Here is a 17,435-nt window from a genome sequence, read left to right on the forward strand (position 1 = left end):
TCCTCTCTCCTCTTTTTGGCAACTCCTACTTTGAGATCGAGCATAAATGTCAATTCGTCTTTGAAATTCGATTACAAAATTCCCTCAAATTTCTTGTTTCACCTATTTCCACAGCAATCTGTGCATCTGTTATAGTACTGGTATGGAAATTAATTTTGAAACTGCTTCCTCTACTGGCTTCTCAGTGGCAGGTACCTAGTATACTTTCTGGCATATAAGACTTTCAATGTATGCTTGTTGAATTTTTCTGCAGTTAGAATGACCAACAGGTTGGCATATTTAATTTTATTGCATATTGTGTTCTCTGTCCCCTCCAAGGCCCTCCCAACAGGGAACTTATAAGTTTTATTGTTGCTAACTTAACCAAATTTAAATTTTTAATTTTAATTTATTGATTTTAGAGAGGCGGAGAAAGAGAAATATCAATTTTGTTATACTTATTTATGCATTCATTGATTAATTCTTACATGTGCCCTGACCAGAGATCGAACCTACAACCTTGGCGTATCAGGATGATACTCTAACCAACTGAGCGACCCAGCCAGGGCTGATTTAACCAAATATAGAGGTTTGGTCTTATAAGTAATCCATTTCAAATTTTTGGCTTGTGGAATATATTAGTAGAAATCATTGACTTTTTCCAATATTCTCCTAAAATTTCTTGAGACAAAATAAGTGAGATGAGATTGGGTAAAATTAGTAGCTTTATATAGTCTGTAAACTGTTGGTTAATGACTGATGGGGTCAGGGTTGGTCCTGGGAGTTGTGCTGTGTTGTGTTGTGTGTGTGTGTGGGGGGGGGGGGGGTTGGAATTGTTACATTTTCGTTTCTTGGCCTTAGAATGCACCTTTGTGAAATAAGCCAGTCGGAGAAAGAGAAGTACCATATGATCTCACTTATATGGGAAATCTAATGAACAAAATAAACTAACAAACAAAATAGAAATAGATTCATAGATACAGAGAACAGATTGATAGATGTTAGAGAAGATGGGAGTTGGGAGGGCTGGGGGGAAAAGGTGAAGGGATTAGGCAAAAAAAAAAAAAACCCTCATAGACAGACAACAGTATGGAAATTTTAAGAGGGAAAGGGGATAGGGGAGGTAGAAGAAGGTAAAGGGAGGACGAATGGTTATGGAAGGAGCCCTGACTCCTTCCATCCAGTGATTAGTAATAGTCTTCCTTTTGACATTTGCAATCTCATCTTATTTTGTGCCAGGTCAGTCCTCGCTTAATAGTGCATCTTATGGGGTGGTGAACACACAATACAATACGCTGATGGTGCATTATAGAATTGTACACCTAAAACCTATATAATTTTATTAACCAATGTCACACCAATAAATTTAATAATTTTTTTTAAAAAAAGGATGCACCCTGAACTGTGGCCAGCCATCTTAGAAAATGCTTCTGTTAGGAAGGTAAAAAGGTTTGCAGCTACATTACTGAAAAAAGGATTAAAACTCAGGCCTGGGGTCATTGGTGTCCTCGACATATAAGAGAAACAATTTACAGCTAGAGCAAGTCAAAAACTCGTTTTCTTGGTATCTAAACTATTTCTTATCCGTTCCTATCTTAACCTGACATTCCTCTGTAGCAGCAGAGCTAATGGCATGATTACGTTTTTTTCTCCATTTTGGGTTGCTCCCTCCCTCTCCTGGCAACCCCTCCTTATTCCTCTATCTCTTTCAAAGTTTCCACCCTCTCTACACTTACTTTTTACTTCCTCCCTTCCTCCATCCCTCTCTCCCTCCTCCCCTATTTTCCCAGCTAGCTCACCCCGCCCCTCATCGTCACCACCTTCCCTCCCCTTCAAGCTCCTTCCCGCTCCAGCTCCCACCACCCCCCCCACGCACCCCCCACATCCACCCCCGCGGGCCTAGCGTTCAGATAGCTCCAATCAGGAGCTACAAAGGTGTCCCGAAGGCCCGCCCCCTCTTCCCAGTCTACATCTCTAACCCCCCTTTCCCCCGCCCCCACCCCCCCCCAAGTCCTGCGGACCTGGGGGCTTCAGGATCGGGGCACTATGAAAAGTGTCTGCTCAGTCACTTCCGGTAAGGGCGCTGCAGCGCGAAGCTTCCCGCGGGACCTTTAAGGAGGGGGTGAGAGTTATCGGTGGGCCGGAGGAGGGGAACACAGCCTGAGGAGGGGAGTGGGAGCGGGTGAGGGAGCGGGAAAGAGGAGAGCGAGCGAGAGCTAGGAGCCCATGCGTCTCGGGCGCCTCAGTTGCCGCTTTCCCGCCGCCTCGCCGCCGGCCGGGCCCCCCGCCGGGAGCCCGCAGTGCCGCTCTCTACCCCTCCCACTCTGTCATTCAGGCGCTGCCCCGCCCTCGCTGCCGCGTGACCGGAAGTGCCGCCATCTTTAGCCTCTTGTGCTATTGACAATAACAAGCTTTGGATCTCCCCTCCCCCTCAACCACAGCATCTCCCCTCCCGTAGAGAGGGAGAAAAGGAGGAGGAGCTGCAGCCTCACAGACTCACTGAGTCGCTCCAGCAGAAACGGGGGAGAGAGACCGAAAAGCAGGAAAGGGGACGGCAGGGCCGTTTACCTGTCTGCCTTCTCATTCGCTCTCCCCCCTTGTTCTGCTCCCTCGGTGTCAGCCTATCCGCCTTCCCAAACCCTCCCATTCCCCCGGTGTAGCCCCCCCCCTTCACTTTCCTTCTCGTCCTCTGTGTTTCTCCTCTCTTCTTTCTTCCCTTCCCCCTCTAGCATTGCCACCTTCTCTCCTACACGCACGCAGGCATATAAACGTAGGTTTTTGATGCTCCTCTGCCTGTTGACCCCGCTATTTTCATGTTTCCAACAGGTTTTTCTTCCCCCAATCCCTCAGCTGCTGCTGCTGCTCAGGAGGTCAGATCTGCCACTGATGGTAATACCAGCACCACTCCGCCCACCTCTGCCAAGAAGAGAAAGTTAAACAGCAGCAGCAGCAGCAGCAGCGGCAGCAGTAGCGGCAGTAACAGTAGTAACGAGAGAGAAGACTTTGATTCCACCTCTCCCTCCTCTTCCACTCCTCCTTTACCACCTAGGGATTCGGCATCCCCTTCAACCTCGTCTTACTGCGTGGGGGTTTCGTTGGCTGCTTCCAGCCACGTACCGATACAGAAGAAGCTGCGTTTTGAAGACAGCCTGGAGTTTGTAGGGTTTGATGCGAAGATGGCTGAGGAATCCTCCTCTTCCTCCTCCTCATCTTCCCCAACTGCTGCAACATCTCAACAGCAGCAACTTAAAAATAAGAGTATATTAATCTCTTCTGTGGCTTCGGTGCATCACGCAAACGGCCTGGCCAAATCTTCTACCACCGTCTCTAGCTTTGCTAACAGCAAGCCCGGTTCTGCTAAGAAGTTAGTGATCAAGAACTTTAAAGGTAACCAAGGCCAAAATCCATAATCACCTACTAAAGATTTGACACTTGAGCGGTCACGTGCTCTATTTATGTTAATATATTAAAGAGTATAGAGGTGGCCTAATGTTTTATGCATAATCAATGAGGTGGAGGGAGGTCCTTTTTGGGTGGAGGGTTCATTTTCCGGGGGTGGTTGGTATGCTTGTGCTGAGCATACACCAGGTGTTTCTGTTCAGGATTTTGAGGTCTGCCTCAGCCTATTATTTCTAATCTATTATTCCTTATAACACTGACAATCAGTATGAGTGATCCGGATTTTACAGGTGAGAAATTTGTATTCTAAAGAGCTATGTTTATTTCAGGTGCATAGTCTTGGCACTGCTGGGATTTTTCTTTTTATGCTTCAGTAGGCCACAGTCTCCAGTCCCTAGAAATGCAGGTAGCAATGATGATTTTTTCATGCTCAAAGAAGATATATAGTTAGTTTTATAATGTTGCATACTATATTGAAACTCATTGTGAAGGCAATATTTGGAGAAAAATATTTATGGTCTCTGCATTTCTTTCCAAAGGTAGGGTTTGGAAGTGAAAAATACTGTGTATACACGGTATACACAGAAGTAGTAACTTTTGTGTACCACTAGTCTAAAGACAGAAACAATTACTACATCTATAATTTACCATTAAAATGAGTTTTAAAGTACTGACCAGCTTTTCAGAAAATGTGTTCATTTTTGTGTTTCAGATAGGTGATTGAGAGTATTATGAATGCATTGAGACTAAGATAAAATTAGCAATTAAAAATGAATTGAAAAAAATGAATTGAGCTGAATTGCTTTGTATATGTTGACTGTTTCTGTTTTCTGATTTATTTTTTCAACACTCTTAACGGGCAGGTAGTAGATGCTAAACTGTTTGTTTAATGGAGAAGTAAATGAATGAACTAAAGTATATTTACCAGATAAATGCTTTGTGAGTAAATATCAGTATCGAGAAAATTAGCTTTTCCATGCTTATGTTTCCAGCATTAGTGTGGAAATCAGGAATATGCTCTATTTGGTCTCAAGCAGAGGGTTACAGTGTTGTTTATTCTTAACCGTTTCTTCTTTCTATCACTCCTCTTCTATTCCCAGGCTTTCAAGAGTGTTGTAATCTTCCTGATTCAATAGTAGACCTTTCTGAAGTAAATATAAATTGTAATTGAGTAATGTGTTTGCTGTTTCACTTAAAATATATCGATTGAACAGCCGAGGATTTGTAAAGAGATGGGCTATGATCCTAATTGCATTGGCATACTGGTTTCAGAGATTTGGTTTGGCTTTTTCCTCTCTTAAACTCAAAACACATTCTTAAGGCATTTGGATGTTTTAATTAAAAAAATATTTGTTGCTTGTAAAGGAAATTTAAAGTCTAGATTAAGATGTTCCTTTTCTTCCTGAAAATGCTACATGGATTCTGGAGTCATTTGGGTGTTTTATTTATTTATTTATTTATTTATTTATTTCCATTTCAGTGTGCTCACAAATGTAGTTTAGATTTAAACTTGCATTAAAAATGGTCCTCTCCATTTATGTAGATGCTGCATCAATGTGGGGTCAAACAGTCTTGAGTTAGAATCCCTATTTTGCCACTGGCTGGCTATGGTGACCTTGGGCAGATCTTAGTAAATGGATCTTCCGGCCTCAGTTTGCTCAGTTACAAAATAGAGATGATAATACCTTGCTTAGGGCATTCTTAGGAAAATTAAGACGTTAATAAAGTACCTTGAACATAATAGGTATTCAGTATTTTAAGTCTCAGGTACAAAATTTATGTTGAATGACTTTTAGGTTTTACGCATGATAGAATAAGATCAGGATTGCTATTTTTTTTATCTGTCATTTTTGAATTTTTATTTTTTGAAGCAATACAGTCAATAGGAGAAAAAAAACCTCTCCTTCAATTTTAATAGGTGAGTCAAAATGACTTAAATAGTATTGTGGCATTTCAAATTTTATTCTTTATACTAAGGCTAAATATAGTGGTTACTTTAATATTTAGGTGTAATAATTATAAATATCACAATTCAACCTTACAAAGTAGTAATATTATTGTTGTATTTTATAGATCCTTCTGTTGCTCTGTCCTACATATTATTCTGATATCAACCTTTTACATACTATTTAGATAAGCCTAAATTACCAGAAAACTACACAGATGAAACATGGCAGAAACTGAAAGAAGCAGTGGAAGCTATCCAGAATAGTACTTCGATTAAGTACAATTTAGAAGAACTCTATCAGGTATGTATTCATATAGAGGACCTCATTTGGTCAACATAAATTGAGGTGGATATATGTGGCTTTCACTTTCTTTTTTTTTTTTTACACTTTTGACTTTTAATTCTTTTTCAATTACAGTTTACATTTAATATTATTTTGTACTAGTCTCAGGTGTACAGTATAGTGATTAGGCAGTCATATACTTTACAGCGTGTCCCCCCTGATATTAGTCCTTATGCAGCCTTTTGGTTCCTGTCTAATTTTAATTTCTTGATAAATTGATGCACACTTAAAAAGCTGTGTACAGTCATATTGGCATACATTTGGCTTATCTTGGACCCTTCTGATGAGGGTTTACAATTAGAAGTACTTTGGTATAATAGAAGTTTTACCTATGCCTAAATGCCAAAGATGATTTCTGGTGACCTGTCATTCTGTTGTGGTACTTTTTGCTAAGTTGTGTTACTCACCTTCGGGAAAGACCTCAAGAAATGCAGATATTCTCCATAATACTTTTTCATACCTCCCTTCTAGTAGCCTTTTGTCACTTCTTTTTCTTATTATGCTCGTCTTACCTAATGGGCTACAAGCCACACCTTAGCCAAGAAAAGGAGCAAGTTGTAGCCCAGCAACTCGGTGTTAGGTTCAGGTTTGTTTCTTTTGTATAACAAGTAGGTCTGTACTTGAAATATTTAATTTAAATATACTGTTAAGGACAATTACTGGTTTAGACTTCTCACTACCAAGATATTTTGCCATACTGTATTTTTTAAATTTTTTTACTGATTTTAGAGAGACACAGAGAGGAAGGGAAAGAGAGAAGTATTTATTCCACTTAGTTGTGCATTCATTGGCCGCTTCCCATTATTTGCCCTCACTGAGGATTGAACCAGCAACCTTGGTGTTTTGGGACTATGCTCTAACAGATTGGGCAAACCTGCCAGGGCTGCTATACTGCATTTTTGACACAACCAGTTCAAGAAGTTATTTTCCATTATAACCTCAGCAGCTTCATGTAAAAAATATTTCAGAGTCCCAGTGTTTGTGTTAATGAGTACATTGCAAGAAATTATGGCCTGACCAGGCGCAGTGGATAGAGCATCAGACTGGGATGCGGAGGACCCAGGTTCGAGACCCGAGGTCGCCAGCTTGAGTGCGGGCTCATCTGGTTTGAACAAAAGCTCATCAGCTTGGACCCAGGGTCACTGGCCTGAGCAAGAGGTTACTCGGTCTGCTGAAGGCCCACGGTCAAGGCACATATGAGAAAGCAATCAATGAACAACTAAGGTGTTGCAACTAAAAACTGATGATTGATGATTCTCATCTCACCGTTCCTGTCTGTCCGTCCCTGTCTATCCCTCTCTCTGACACTCTGTCTCGGAAAAAAAAAATATGTTGTTCAGTTTATCAAAATTCATAGTTTTCATTTATTCCTTTTAGTTGCTGAGGTAGTATGGTGATGGACAAGCTTTGGATTAGGAGCCAAAAGACAGAGGTTTGGGATCTAGTTTAGTTGCTGTTACCCTTGTGAGCTTGAGCAAAGACCTAAACCTGCCATCTAATAAAATGAACCCTGTCTGGATAACTCAGTTGGTTAGAGCAGTGTTTTTCAACCGCAGGTCCGCAGACCAGTGCTGGTTCACCAGAAATTTTGTGCTAGTCCACAAAAGAGTTAACCACCTGATGTTGTATAAAGATTATAGACCAAATGATCTCAGTTGAATTCACTTACACTCAGGGTGACTTCTGCCTTAGTGGTCCCTGAAATAATTCCCTCATTTTCATGGGTCCCCACATATAAAAAGGTTGAAAACCACAGGGTTAGACAGTCCAGTCCCGATACGCAAAGGTTGTGGGTTCATTCCCCTATCCCGGCACATACAGGAACAGATTGATGTTTCTGTCTCTGTCTCTCTCCGTACCTCTCTTTCTAAAACCAATAAGAAATTGTAAAAATAATTCAAATGTGAAAAACACTTTGAAGCACTGATACAGAAATATGGGAAAAACTTTTTCATAAGCCACAGTGTGGCTTTATCACTTGTAATTTGTCAATTAAGATCACGAGTTTCTGTTGCTGTGAAGATTCAATGAGTCAGCGCAGGCAAAACACTCAGCACAATGCCCACACATGGTAATAATGCTATGTAACACTGTAAGCGTTACAATGCTGATAATATCATGTTATAATGCTATGTAAGCATCAGGCAGTAATAGTACCTAGGTTATTTTTCAGGATAAACCCACCTCATTTGACTATGTTGGTATATTACTTATATGGAAGAGTTCCTTAATTATAAATAAAATACTGGAAGTGTCTGCTATCTATACTGGTGTCATTGATGATGATAGTGATCATAAATATTTGAGTCTTTAAAAAGATATGTTCATCTTAGATTACATTTTATTATACAGCTCTAGAGCCACAAGTTTTCAAATTCTAAATCCACACTGAGCCAGAACAGCTGGCTTATAAATAGATTATGTTATAAATATGTATTAGTAAACAGCATTAGCCAAATTGAAAAAATAATAGAAAAAGAAAGGAGCTCTCTAGGAACAGTGTCCTCTGCATTTTCTCAAGAATATATCTTGTTTTTATATGTGGTAGCTTAATAATTGAAACTTTTATATTGGCATGGGACTTTTTTACTAAGTAACATTGCCCTGGCAATACTAGTCCATACTTCAATTCTGATGAAAATAATTTTGTCTGTCTTAATAACGGGAACTCTTGTTCAGTTAGTTTTTTGTGAAATATTAAACAATGAATCTTTCCATTAATTATTCATTTATGGAGTAGATAAATGACACAAATAGTTCTTCCATCTCAGTGTATAGGTCATTATCCATTGTAAAATCTGGTTGCTTAATGAAGCAGTCAGTGGTTAGAGGAGAGCAGTTAGATTCTTAGCAGAGATGGATGGCTAGTCTGTACTGTATTCTTTGTAAGTTTGTTTAACTTATTGCTCTGTTGGTGTTTTTAAGTGTAGTCTATCACATTATGTAGTGCTCCTCTTTATTTATTAAAGAATGGTTGATATATTAGTTTTAGGTGTACAACATGGTGACTTGCATTTGTTATACCTTATGAAATGATCACCACAATGGCCCTGGCCGGTTGGTTCAGTGGGTAGAGCTTTGGCCTGGAATATGGAAGTCCCAGGTTCGATCCTCAGTCAGGGCACACGTGAAAAGCGACCATCTGCTTCTCATCCCTTCCCTCTCCGCTTTCTCTCTCTCTTCCTTTCATAGCCAGTAGCTCAATTGGTCCAAGCATTAGCCTCTGGCACTAAGGATAGCTCTGTTTAGTCAAGCATCGGCCCTAGGTGGGGGTTGCCGGGTGGACGCTGGGTGGGGTGCAGGAGTCTGTCTATCCCTCCTCTCACTTAAAAAAAAAATAAGAAAAAGAAAACAGAAATGATCACCACGATAATAAGTTTAGTTACCATCTATCACCATACAGAGTTACTACAACATTACTTTTATAGTTTTATTCATTCATTCATTCATTCATTCAGGAAAGAGAAAGAGAAGCATCAATCTGTTGTTCAACTTATTTATGCATTCATTGGTTGATTCTTGTATGTGCCCTGACTGGGGGTCAAACCCACAAACATGACATATTGAGTCGATAATCTAGCCAGCTGAGCGACCCGGCCAGCACTAGTCTTTAATTCTTTATTTCTGTATTCTTTGTATTGTTTATCCTTATTTTAATACTCTTTTTTTATTCTAATCTTACTCTCATTTCTGTTCCTTCCTTTGTCTCAAATGTAATGTTCTTTGCCTTTGCTGTTTCTTAAATTCTATATTCTCCAAAGCATCACATTTTGCCTTCTGTAGTTTTGCATTTCATTAGCTGCATGTTTAGATTTTCTTTGGAGTGTTTTTTTTTCAAAACACATTTTTGATGTGACTTGGATTTTCGAGGAGAGGGGCTAGGATTTGGTGGAATAAAGGTCACAACCTTGCTAGAATGTGTTTATTTTATACCTGATTCTGTTTAAAAAGGATTTAAGGTAGCATTTTTACCAGTAATGATTATGAGCTTAAGTGAAAGGATAGTTTTATTTAAGGAACTTGTATAACTGTGTCTAGAATCTGTTTAATACAAATAGGTGCTTGTGAAATGAGGTTAGCTTTGTAACAATTATACTAGATCAAATTGACAGGGGTTTCCAACATGTTTAGTGAAATGAAAACTAACCTAGTACATTTCTAAAAGTGCATTTCAAAGATCTGGAATAAAATAGAGCTTATCTCAAACTCCTAAGTAGTGATTTGACTTTCTTTTTTTTTTTTTTTTTTTTTTAATATTTTTTTCATTTTTGTATTTTTCTGAAGCTGGAAACGGGGAGAGACAGTCAGACAGACTCCCGCATGCGCCCGACCGGGATCCACCCGGCACGCCCACCAGGGGCGATGCTCTGCCCACCAGGGGGCGATGCTCTGCCCCTCCGGGGCGTCGCTCTGCCGAGACCAGAGCCACTCTAGCGCCTGGGGCAGAGGCCAAGGAGGCATCCCCAGCGCCCGGGCCATCTTTGCTCCAATGGAGCCTTGGCTGCGGGAGGGGAAGAGAGAGACAGAGAGGAAGGAGGGGGGTGGGGGTGGAGAAGCAAATGGGCGCCTCTCCTATGTGCCCTGGCCGGGAATCGAACCCGGGTCCCCCGCATGCCAGGCCGACGCTCTACCGCTGAGCCAACCGGCCAGGGCCAGATTTGACTTTCTTATTCATGTTTCTATCCCAGTACCTAACTGAATTCAGAGTTCTCCATAAACACTCAATCTTTGCTGAATCATTGATTGTTTACTGTGTGGAGAACTGGAAAGAAACCATGGTTATATAGAGATCACTCAGTTCTTGCCTCTGAAGTGCTTATATTCTTTCTAGTGGGTCCATGAAATTAGTAGTTTGTGACTAGCATTCTTTTTAAGAAATAAAATAGAAAATATCAGGGTACATCACACACAGTAATGAATAAGTGTAGTTTCATGAAGACTTTGTTTTGATTACATATATTTATTTTATGTACAATAGATTGTGACATAAAATGTATTTCTTACTGTGGCTTCTCAAAAGATTTTGGAAGCCACTGTGTGAGATACACATGACTGGCCCAAACAAACCTTGCTTAAAAGTGAGGAAATCAAGAGTGTTTAGAAGATTATAAACAGACATGAGACTAAGATGTTAAGATTAACCCTTGAAAGTCATGCTAAAATAAAGAGGGTGGTGGAGAGAAAAAGGGTTTTTGGAGTAAGGCAAGTATTTAAGCATTTTGAATACTTAATATATTTACCTGGTTCACAGTGTAAAAAGGATTACAGAGTCTGTGGTGAAAAGTTTCACTTCCACCCCTTCCTCCAGCTCCCAGCTAGCTGCCTTCTCCACAAACATTACTAGACAGAGGCGCTTCATGTATGTCTTCATTTTCTATTTTACATAGATGATAGCAGGCCATGCACCACACTACGCTGTTCAGTTCTTTGTATTTTTTATACCTAATATGGAATTTCACCATAATAGTACTTGAAGAGCTTTATGGAAGGTTGCTGAGGAAGGGAAAATACTAGATCTGGTCTCTATATTAAGTAGTCAAGGCCAAATTAGAGAAGCAGTGTTCTCTTCCAACTTGACCTTCAAACGATGGTCCTGCAGGTGGTTTTCAACTGCCAGTCCACCAGAAGTTTTGTGCTGGTCCACGAAAGAGTTAACAGTTAACTGGTACAGGTGGTTGAAAAACACTGTCTTAAACCATCCTCCAGCTAAACACAGGTGAGGCTGTATGCATATAAAGCTCAGTTTACTTCTCTGTTTCTCACTATTCCCACTAGCTCTGTATTCATTTCCCTCTGGCTCTGTGGGATTCCACCTCTTTTTTAAAATTTTTTAAAAATTTGTATTAATTTTAATTCATTTTCTTAACATGAATTCAAGTGTCCCACTCAATATAGTTCCCTCACCCCCACCCTTTGGTCCCCCATTACCCTCCCTTTGCCCCATCCCCATAATGCCCTCCCCCCTTTCCCTCTGGGATTTGCTGCCCTGTAATCTGTATCTCTGTGTTATGTGTATATAATTTCACTAAGCCCTTCACCTTCTCTGATCCCATCCCCTCATCCCCCCTCCCTCTGACAGCTGTCCCTCTGCTCCCTGTGATCCCACATCTGCCTCTGTTCTGTTCCTCGGTCCACTTTGTTCATTTGATTCCACATATAAGTGAGATCATATGATATTTGTCTTTCTCTGCCTGGCTTATTTCACTTAGCAAAATAATTTCCAAGTCCATCCATACTCTCACAAACTGTAAGATTTCCTTCTTTTTCATGGCTGCAAAGTATTCCATTGTGTATATGTACCACTACTTTTTTTTTTTTTTGTATTTTTCTGAAGGTGGAAACGGGGAGAGACAGTCAGACAGACTCCCACATGCGCCTGACCAGATCCACCCGGCACGCCCACCAGGGGCTATGCTCTGCCCACCAGGGGGCGATGTTCTGCCCCTCCGGGGCGTCGCTCTGCCTCAACCAGAGCCACTCCAGTGCCTGGGGCAGAGGCCAAGGAGCCATCCCCAGCGCCTGGGCCATCTTTGCTCCAATGGAGCCTTGGCTGCGGGAGGGGAAGAGAGAGACAGAGAGGAAGGAGGGGGGGGGGTGGAGAAGCAAATGGGCGCTTCTCCTATGTACCCTGGCCGGGAATTGAACCCTGGTCCCCCGCATACCAGGCCGACGCTCTACCGCTGAGCCAACCGGCCAGGGCCTGTACCACTACTTTTTAATCCGCTCGTTCACTGACGGACACTTGGGCTGTTTCCAGATCTTGGCTATTGTAAACAATGCTGCAATAAACTTGGTTGTTCATTTCTTCTTTTGAATCAGTGAATTGGTTTTCTTAGGATATATTCCTAAAAGTGGGATAGCTGGGTCAAAAGGCAGTTCCATTTTTAATTTTTTGAGGAATCTCCATACTGTTTTCCACAGTGGCTGCACCAGTCTGCATTCCCACCAGCAGTGCAGGAGGGTTCCCTTTTCTCCACACCCTCGTCAGCACTAATTGTGTGTTGATTTGTTAATGAGCGCCATTCTGACAGGGGTGAGGTGGTATCTCATTGTGGTTTTAATATGCATTTATCTGATGATTAGTGGCATTGAACATTTTTTCATATGCTTATTGGCTATTTGTATGTCCTCTTTGGAGAAGTGTCTATTCAGTTATTTCCCCCATTTTTTAATCGTATTGTTTACCTTCCTGGTGTTGAGTTTTAGAAGTTTTTTATATAAATTTTGGTTCTTACCCCCTTATCAGATGTACTGGCGAATATGTTCTCCTATTGTGTGTGTTGTCTTTTTATTTTGTTCATGGTGTCTTTTGTTGTGCAAAAGCTTTTTAGTTTGATATAGTCCAATTTGTTTATTTTGTCCTTTATTTCACTTGCCCATGGACATAAATCAACAAAAATGTTGATCGTGAGAGGTATCGGAGAGTTTACTGCCTGTGTTTTCTTCCAAGATGTTTATAGTTTCACAACTTACATTTAAGTCTTTTATCCATTTTGAACTTATTTTTATGAATGGTATAAGTTGGTGGTCTAGTTTCATTTTTTGCATGTACCTGTTCAGTTTTCCCAACACCGTTTATTAAAGAGACTGTCTTTACTCCACTGTATGCTCTTACCTCCTTTGTTAAATATCAGTTGACCATAAAGACGTGAGTTTATTTCTGGATTCACTGTTCTGTCCCATTGATTTGTATGCCTGTTCTTATGCCAGTACCAAGCTGTTTTGATTACTGTGGCCTTTTAGTATTATTTGATATCAGGAAATGTGATAACTCCCACTTTATTCTTCATTTTCAAGATTGCTGAGGCTATTCATGTTCTTTTTGATTCCATATAAATTTTCGGAATATTTGTTCTATATATTTGAATTATACCATTGGTATTTTTATAGGAATTGCATTGAATCTATAGATTGCTTTGGGTAATATAGACATTTTAATGATGTTTATTCTTCCTATCCATGAACATGGTATATACTTCCACTTGCTTGTATCTTCCTTGATTTCTTTTTCAATGTCTTATAGTTTTCTGAGTACAAGTCTTTTACCTCCTTTGTGAAATTTCCTCCTAGGTACTCTATTTTTTTTTGTTGTTGTTGCAATAGTGAAAGGGATTGTTTGTTTATTTTTCAGACAGTTTATTGTTGGTGTATAAAAATGCCACTGATTTCTGAATACAGTATTATCTTGCCACCTTCCCAAATTCATTTATCAGGCCTAGTAGTTTTTTGACTTGAGACTTTAGGGTTTTCTATGTACAGTATCATGTTATCAGCAAATAATGATAGTTTTACTTCTTCTTTTCCAATTTGGATGCCTTTTATTTCTTCTTCTTGTCTGATTGCTGTGGCTAGGACTTGCAGATCTATGTTGGATAAGAACTGTGAAAGGGGACACCCCTGCTTGTTCCTGATCTTAAGGGGATTGCTTTTAATTTTTGCCCATTGAGTATGATGTTGGTTATGGGTTTGTCATGGATGGCCTTTATTATGTTGAGGTATGTTCCCTGTATTCCCACTTTGCTGAGAGCTTTTTTTTTTTTATCACAAATGGGTGCTGGATTTTATGAAATGCTTTTTCTGCATCTATTGATATAATCATGTGATTTTTATCATTTTTTTGTTTATGTGATGAATCACATTGATTGATTTGCAAATATTGTACCAGCCTTGCCTCCCCAGAATAAATCCCACTTGATCGTGATGTATACTTTTTTTCACATATTGCTGCATCCCGTTTGCTAATATTTTGTTGAGAATTTTAGCATCTAAGTTCATCAAGGATATTGGTCTATAATTTTCTTTCTTTGTAGTGTCTTCTCCTGGCTTTGGAATTAGGATAATGGGGACTCCACCTCTTTACCTCTACCTCAAAGCCTTCCCTGATTTGCCCTAGTCCTAAAGACTGGATTAGAGGTCTTACCTCTATGCTTATCCCCATCACAACACCTAGCACAGTGTATTGTAACTCTATGTTTTCTGGCCAGTGTTCTCCTTACACTGTAAAAGCCTCTTCTATGTGCAGAACACATTGCTAGATATAGGTGTGTTAATTTTTTTGAGGACTTACTATACTCACCTGGGTCAAAGCCCAGAAAGTATTAAAGTACAGAGATTTGAGCATATGGTCTCTTTCTGTCATATTGGGGGACAGGATGTACACCTGAAGACATATGGTATTGACTCAATGACAAGTCAATGTTCTATGATGGACGGTAGTGCCAGGTGAGTCACTGGTTGCTGAGGCAATTAAGAAAAGCTTTAGTAGGAGAAGTGGGACAAATTGAGTAGTAATGGAATAATGGTATCTTGTGTGAGAAGATAAATAGATGGATGTATTGAGAACTACTATATGGGAGAAAGAGAAACACAGCAGAAGGGAATGAAGACATAGGACTTGGAGAAGTACTGGAAGTGGGAAATGTGGAGAAGATGAATTAGGAAGACAGAATCTAAGCAGGGAAATGAGAAGTGCTGAGAAAAATGAGTCACTCAGAAGGAACATTGAGCCTGACCAGGCGGTGGCGCAGTGGATAGAGCGTTGGACTGAGATGCCGAGGACCCAGGTTCGAGACCCCGAGGTCACCAGCTTGAACGTGGGCTCATCTCGTTTGAGCAAAAGCTCACCAACTTGGACCCAAGGTCACTGGCTCGAGCAAGGGGTTACTCGGTCTGCTGAAGGCCCATGGTCAAGGCACATGTTAAGAAAGCAATCAATGAACAACTAAGGTGTCGCAGTGCGCAACGAAAAACTAATATTGATGCTTCTCATCTCTCCATTCCTGTCTGTCCCTATCTATCCCTCTCTCTGACTCTCTCTCTGTCTCTGTTAAATAAAAAGAAAGAAAGAAAAGGAACACTGAGCTACAACAAGAACACTAAAGGAGGAGGGGGAGTGTCCGTAGAGGACCAATATGAACACAAAGGCACATGAATAAATATAAAGACACCTTTAGGCATTTGTGGCCTAACCCAAGGCCCTTTGGAAAGTGGCCAGTTGAGACTCAGCCTTCTTATTCCTCGTTAGTTGCTGGATCTAATTGGACTGCTGTTTCCTGGTGAGGTGTAGTGACTTCTTTCTTCCAATGGTATAAATGGTTTTATTTTAAGCTTTATTTTCATTTGCTAATTCATTTATTGGAACTAAGTACTGGCAATATGACTTGCAACTACATATTTATAAAATTCCACTCCAACCAACAGAACTTGAATGCTCCCATAGAGTCCATTTTAACGGAATTTTTGCCTTCTGTGGTGATAAGAGTGGAATCCTGGTGGTATATTTACGTCATTACTAGGTGGAGTTGTAGATTATATCAGAGCTCATCCAGAGAGTTTTACCATGGCTGTTGTTTTAAATTTGAAAATCTTTTGATATACAATAACAAACTCACTGAAATCTGAAGTTTGTCCTTGTAGGTTCTGAGGACAAAAGAAGACCAATTCAACTATTGCCATGAAGTAAAAATACAGTCATTTCTTTTGTAATTAATGTTTATTCCATTGTTCAGATTTTAAAACCTATATTTATTTAAATATTTTAAAACTGAAATGTTGGAGAAAAATTCTTTGTGATTAATTATATCATACTTATTATTACACTGCTAGCAGTAATTTCTGCATTGTTCTGTTCAGGAAAACCAAAGTATAAATAAATTTGTATTCAACAGTGGTCAGACTTCCCAACTGTTCTGATAAACACTTGGTCAAATTATTTTTTAAACTCAAAATGGACCTCTGCTTATGAAAACAGTGAACATTTTAAAGAACAAAACAGCATTTACAGTATATGTAGCAGTTGTTATAAATTGAATGTATTCACGGGGTGGGAGGACTTAATTTCCCTCATCCTTAACCTTTACAGCCTTAATCAGAGTATTAATTTGCATTTTTGTTACAGTACATTGAAAACGTTCACCACCCATATTGATATGTTGTTGTTTTACTTAATGTTTTAAGTGGATGAAAAAACCTTTCTAATAACTTATGTGGTAGAAATAGCAAAATAATAATCTTATGTAAATAATTGAGAACCTCTCCCCTTCCTTAAGCAAGTACATGTATGTCTTTAATCTTACAGGCTGTAGAAAATCTCTGTTCTTACAAGATTTCTGCAAACTTGTACAAACAGCTGAGACAGATTTGTGAAGATCACATCAAAGCACAAATTCATCAGTTCAGAGAATATCCTTTTAAAAACAAACATCTTGTATTTTTATCTTCTCCCTTCCTATCCCTCACTATTTAATTCAGCAGGAATGCCTGTGTTTTGTAGATTTGTTATTTTTGTTTTGCTTGTAGAGAAAGAAGAAACAATTTTCTTAATTTTTGCAGCTTTAATTAGAGTCTACTTTGTGGTATCAGTGTAAATGAGATATCCTGACATCTTTATCCTTTTTGTCCTAACAAATTTCCATTTGAGGAAAGATAATTTTCTAGAGAAATCGTAAGCTGAAAACACAACAGTCAATATCTCTAAGACTTGTTTTTAAAGATATTTTTAGTGAGATCTCTTTTTTTTACAGTTTACAAAATGGCATTTGGTTTTATAATTAAGTGCCATTTAGTATGTAGGGTATTCCATGTTTAAGACAAATGTGCTCTTGCATTTCCTGTATTACTGTACAAAGCACTTTAATATATCCTTGACATACATCTCATGGATTCATTGGATAGTGTTCTTTTTCTAAAGAAAATCGATAGATGCTGGCAGAACCACTGTAGACAAATGGTAAGCTGGAAAAAGTATTACATTTCAGCTAAATATTG

General features: G+C 39.6%; 1 protein-coding gene and 1 long non-coding RNA gene across 4 annotated transcripts in view; one reads left to right on the forward strand and one right to left on the reverse strand.

The window, feature by feature from the left end:
* Positions 1 to 2,797, reverse strand: part of LOC136317560 (uncharacterized) — a 38,486-nt gene extending 35,689 nt beyond the window's left edge. Inside the window, exon 1 of the long non-coding RNA XR_010727893.1 lies at positions 2,548 to 2,797. This is a non-coding gene — a long non-coding RNA (uncharacterized lncRNA). The remainder of the gene's footprint in view (positions 1 to 2,547) is intronic.
* Positions 1,976 to 17,435, forward strand: part of CUL4B (cullin 4B) — a 36,050-nt gene continuing 20,590 nt past the window's right edge. For 2 of the 3 annotated variants that reach the window (XM_066250347.1, XM_066250346.1), the window contains exons 1-5: positions 1,976 to 2,053; positions 2,806 to 3,366; positions 5,512 to 5,627; positions 16,747 to 16,850; positions 17,328 to 17,397. In XM_066250347.1, the coding sequence (XP_066106444.1) occupies positions 2,026 to 2,053; positions 2,806 to 3,366; positions 5,512 to 5,627; positions 16,747 to 16,850; positions 17,328 to 17,397 (879 nt within the window). In that variant the 5' untranslated portion in view covers positions 1,976 to 2,025. The remainder of the gene's footprint in view (positions 2,054 to 2,805; positions 3,367 to 5,511; positions 5,628 to 16,746; positions 16,851 to 17,327; positions 17,398 to 17,435) is intronic. The other variant, XM_066250348.1, reaches the window with a different exon arrangement.

The sequence above is a fragment of the Saccopteryx bilineata genome, chromosome X (genome assembly GCF_036850765.1).
Source record: "Saccopteryx bilineata isolate mSacBil1 chromosome X, mSacBil1_pri_phased_curated, whole genome shotgun sequence".
Lineage (NCBI taxonomy): Eukaryota > Metazoa > Chordata > Mammalia > Chiroptera > Emballonuridae > Saccopteryx > Saccopteryx bilineata.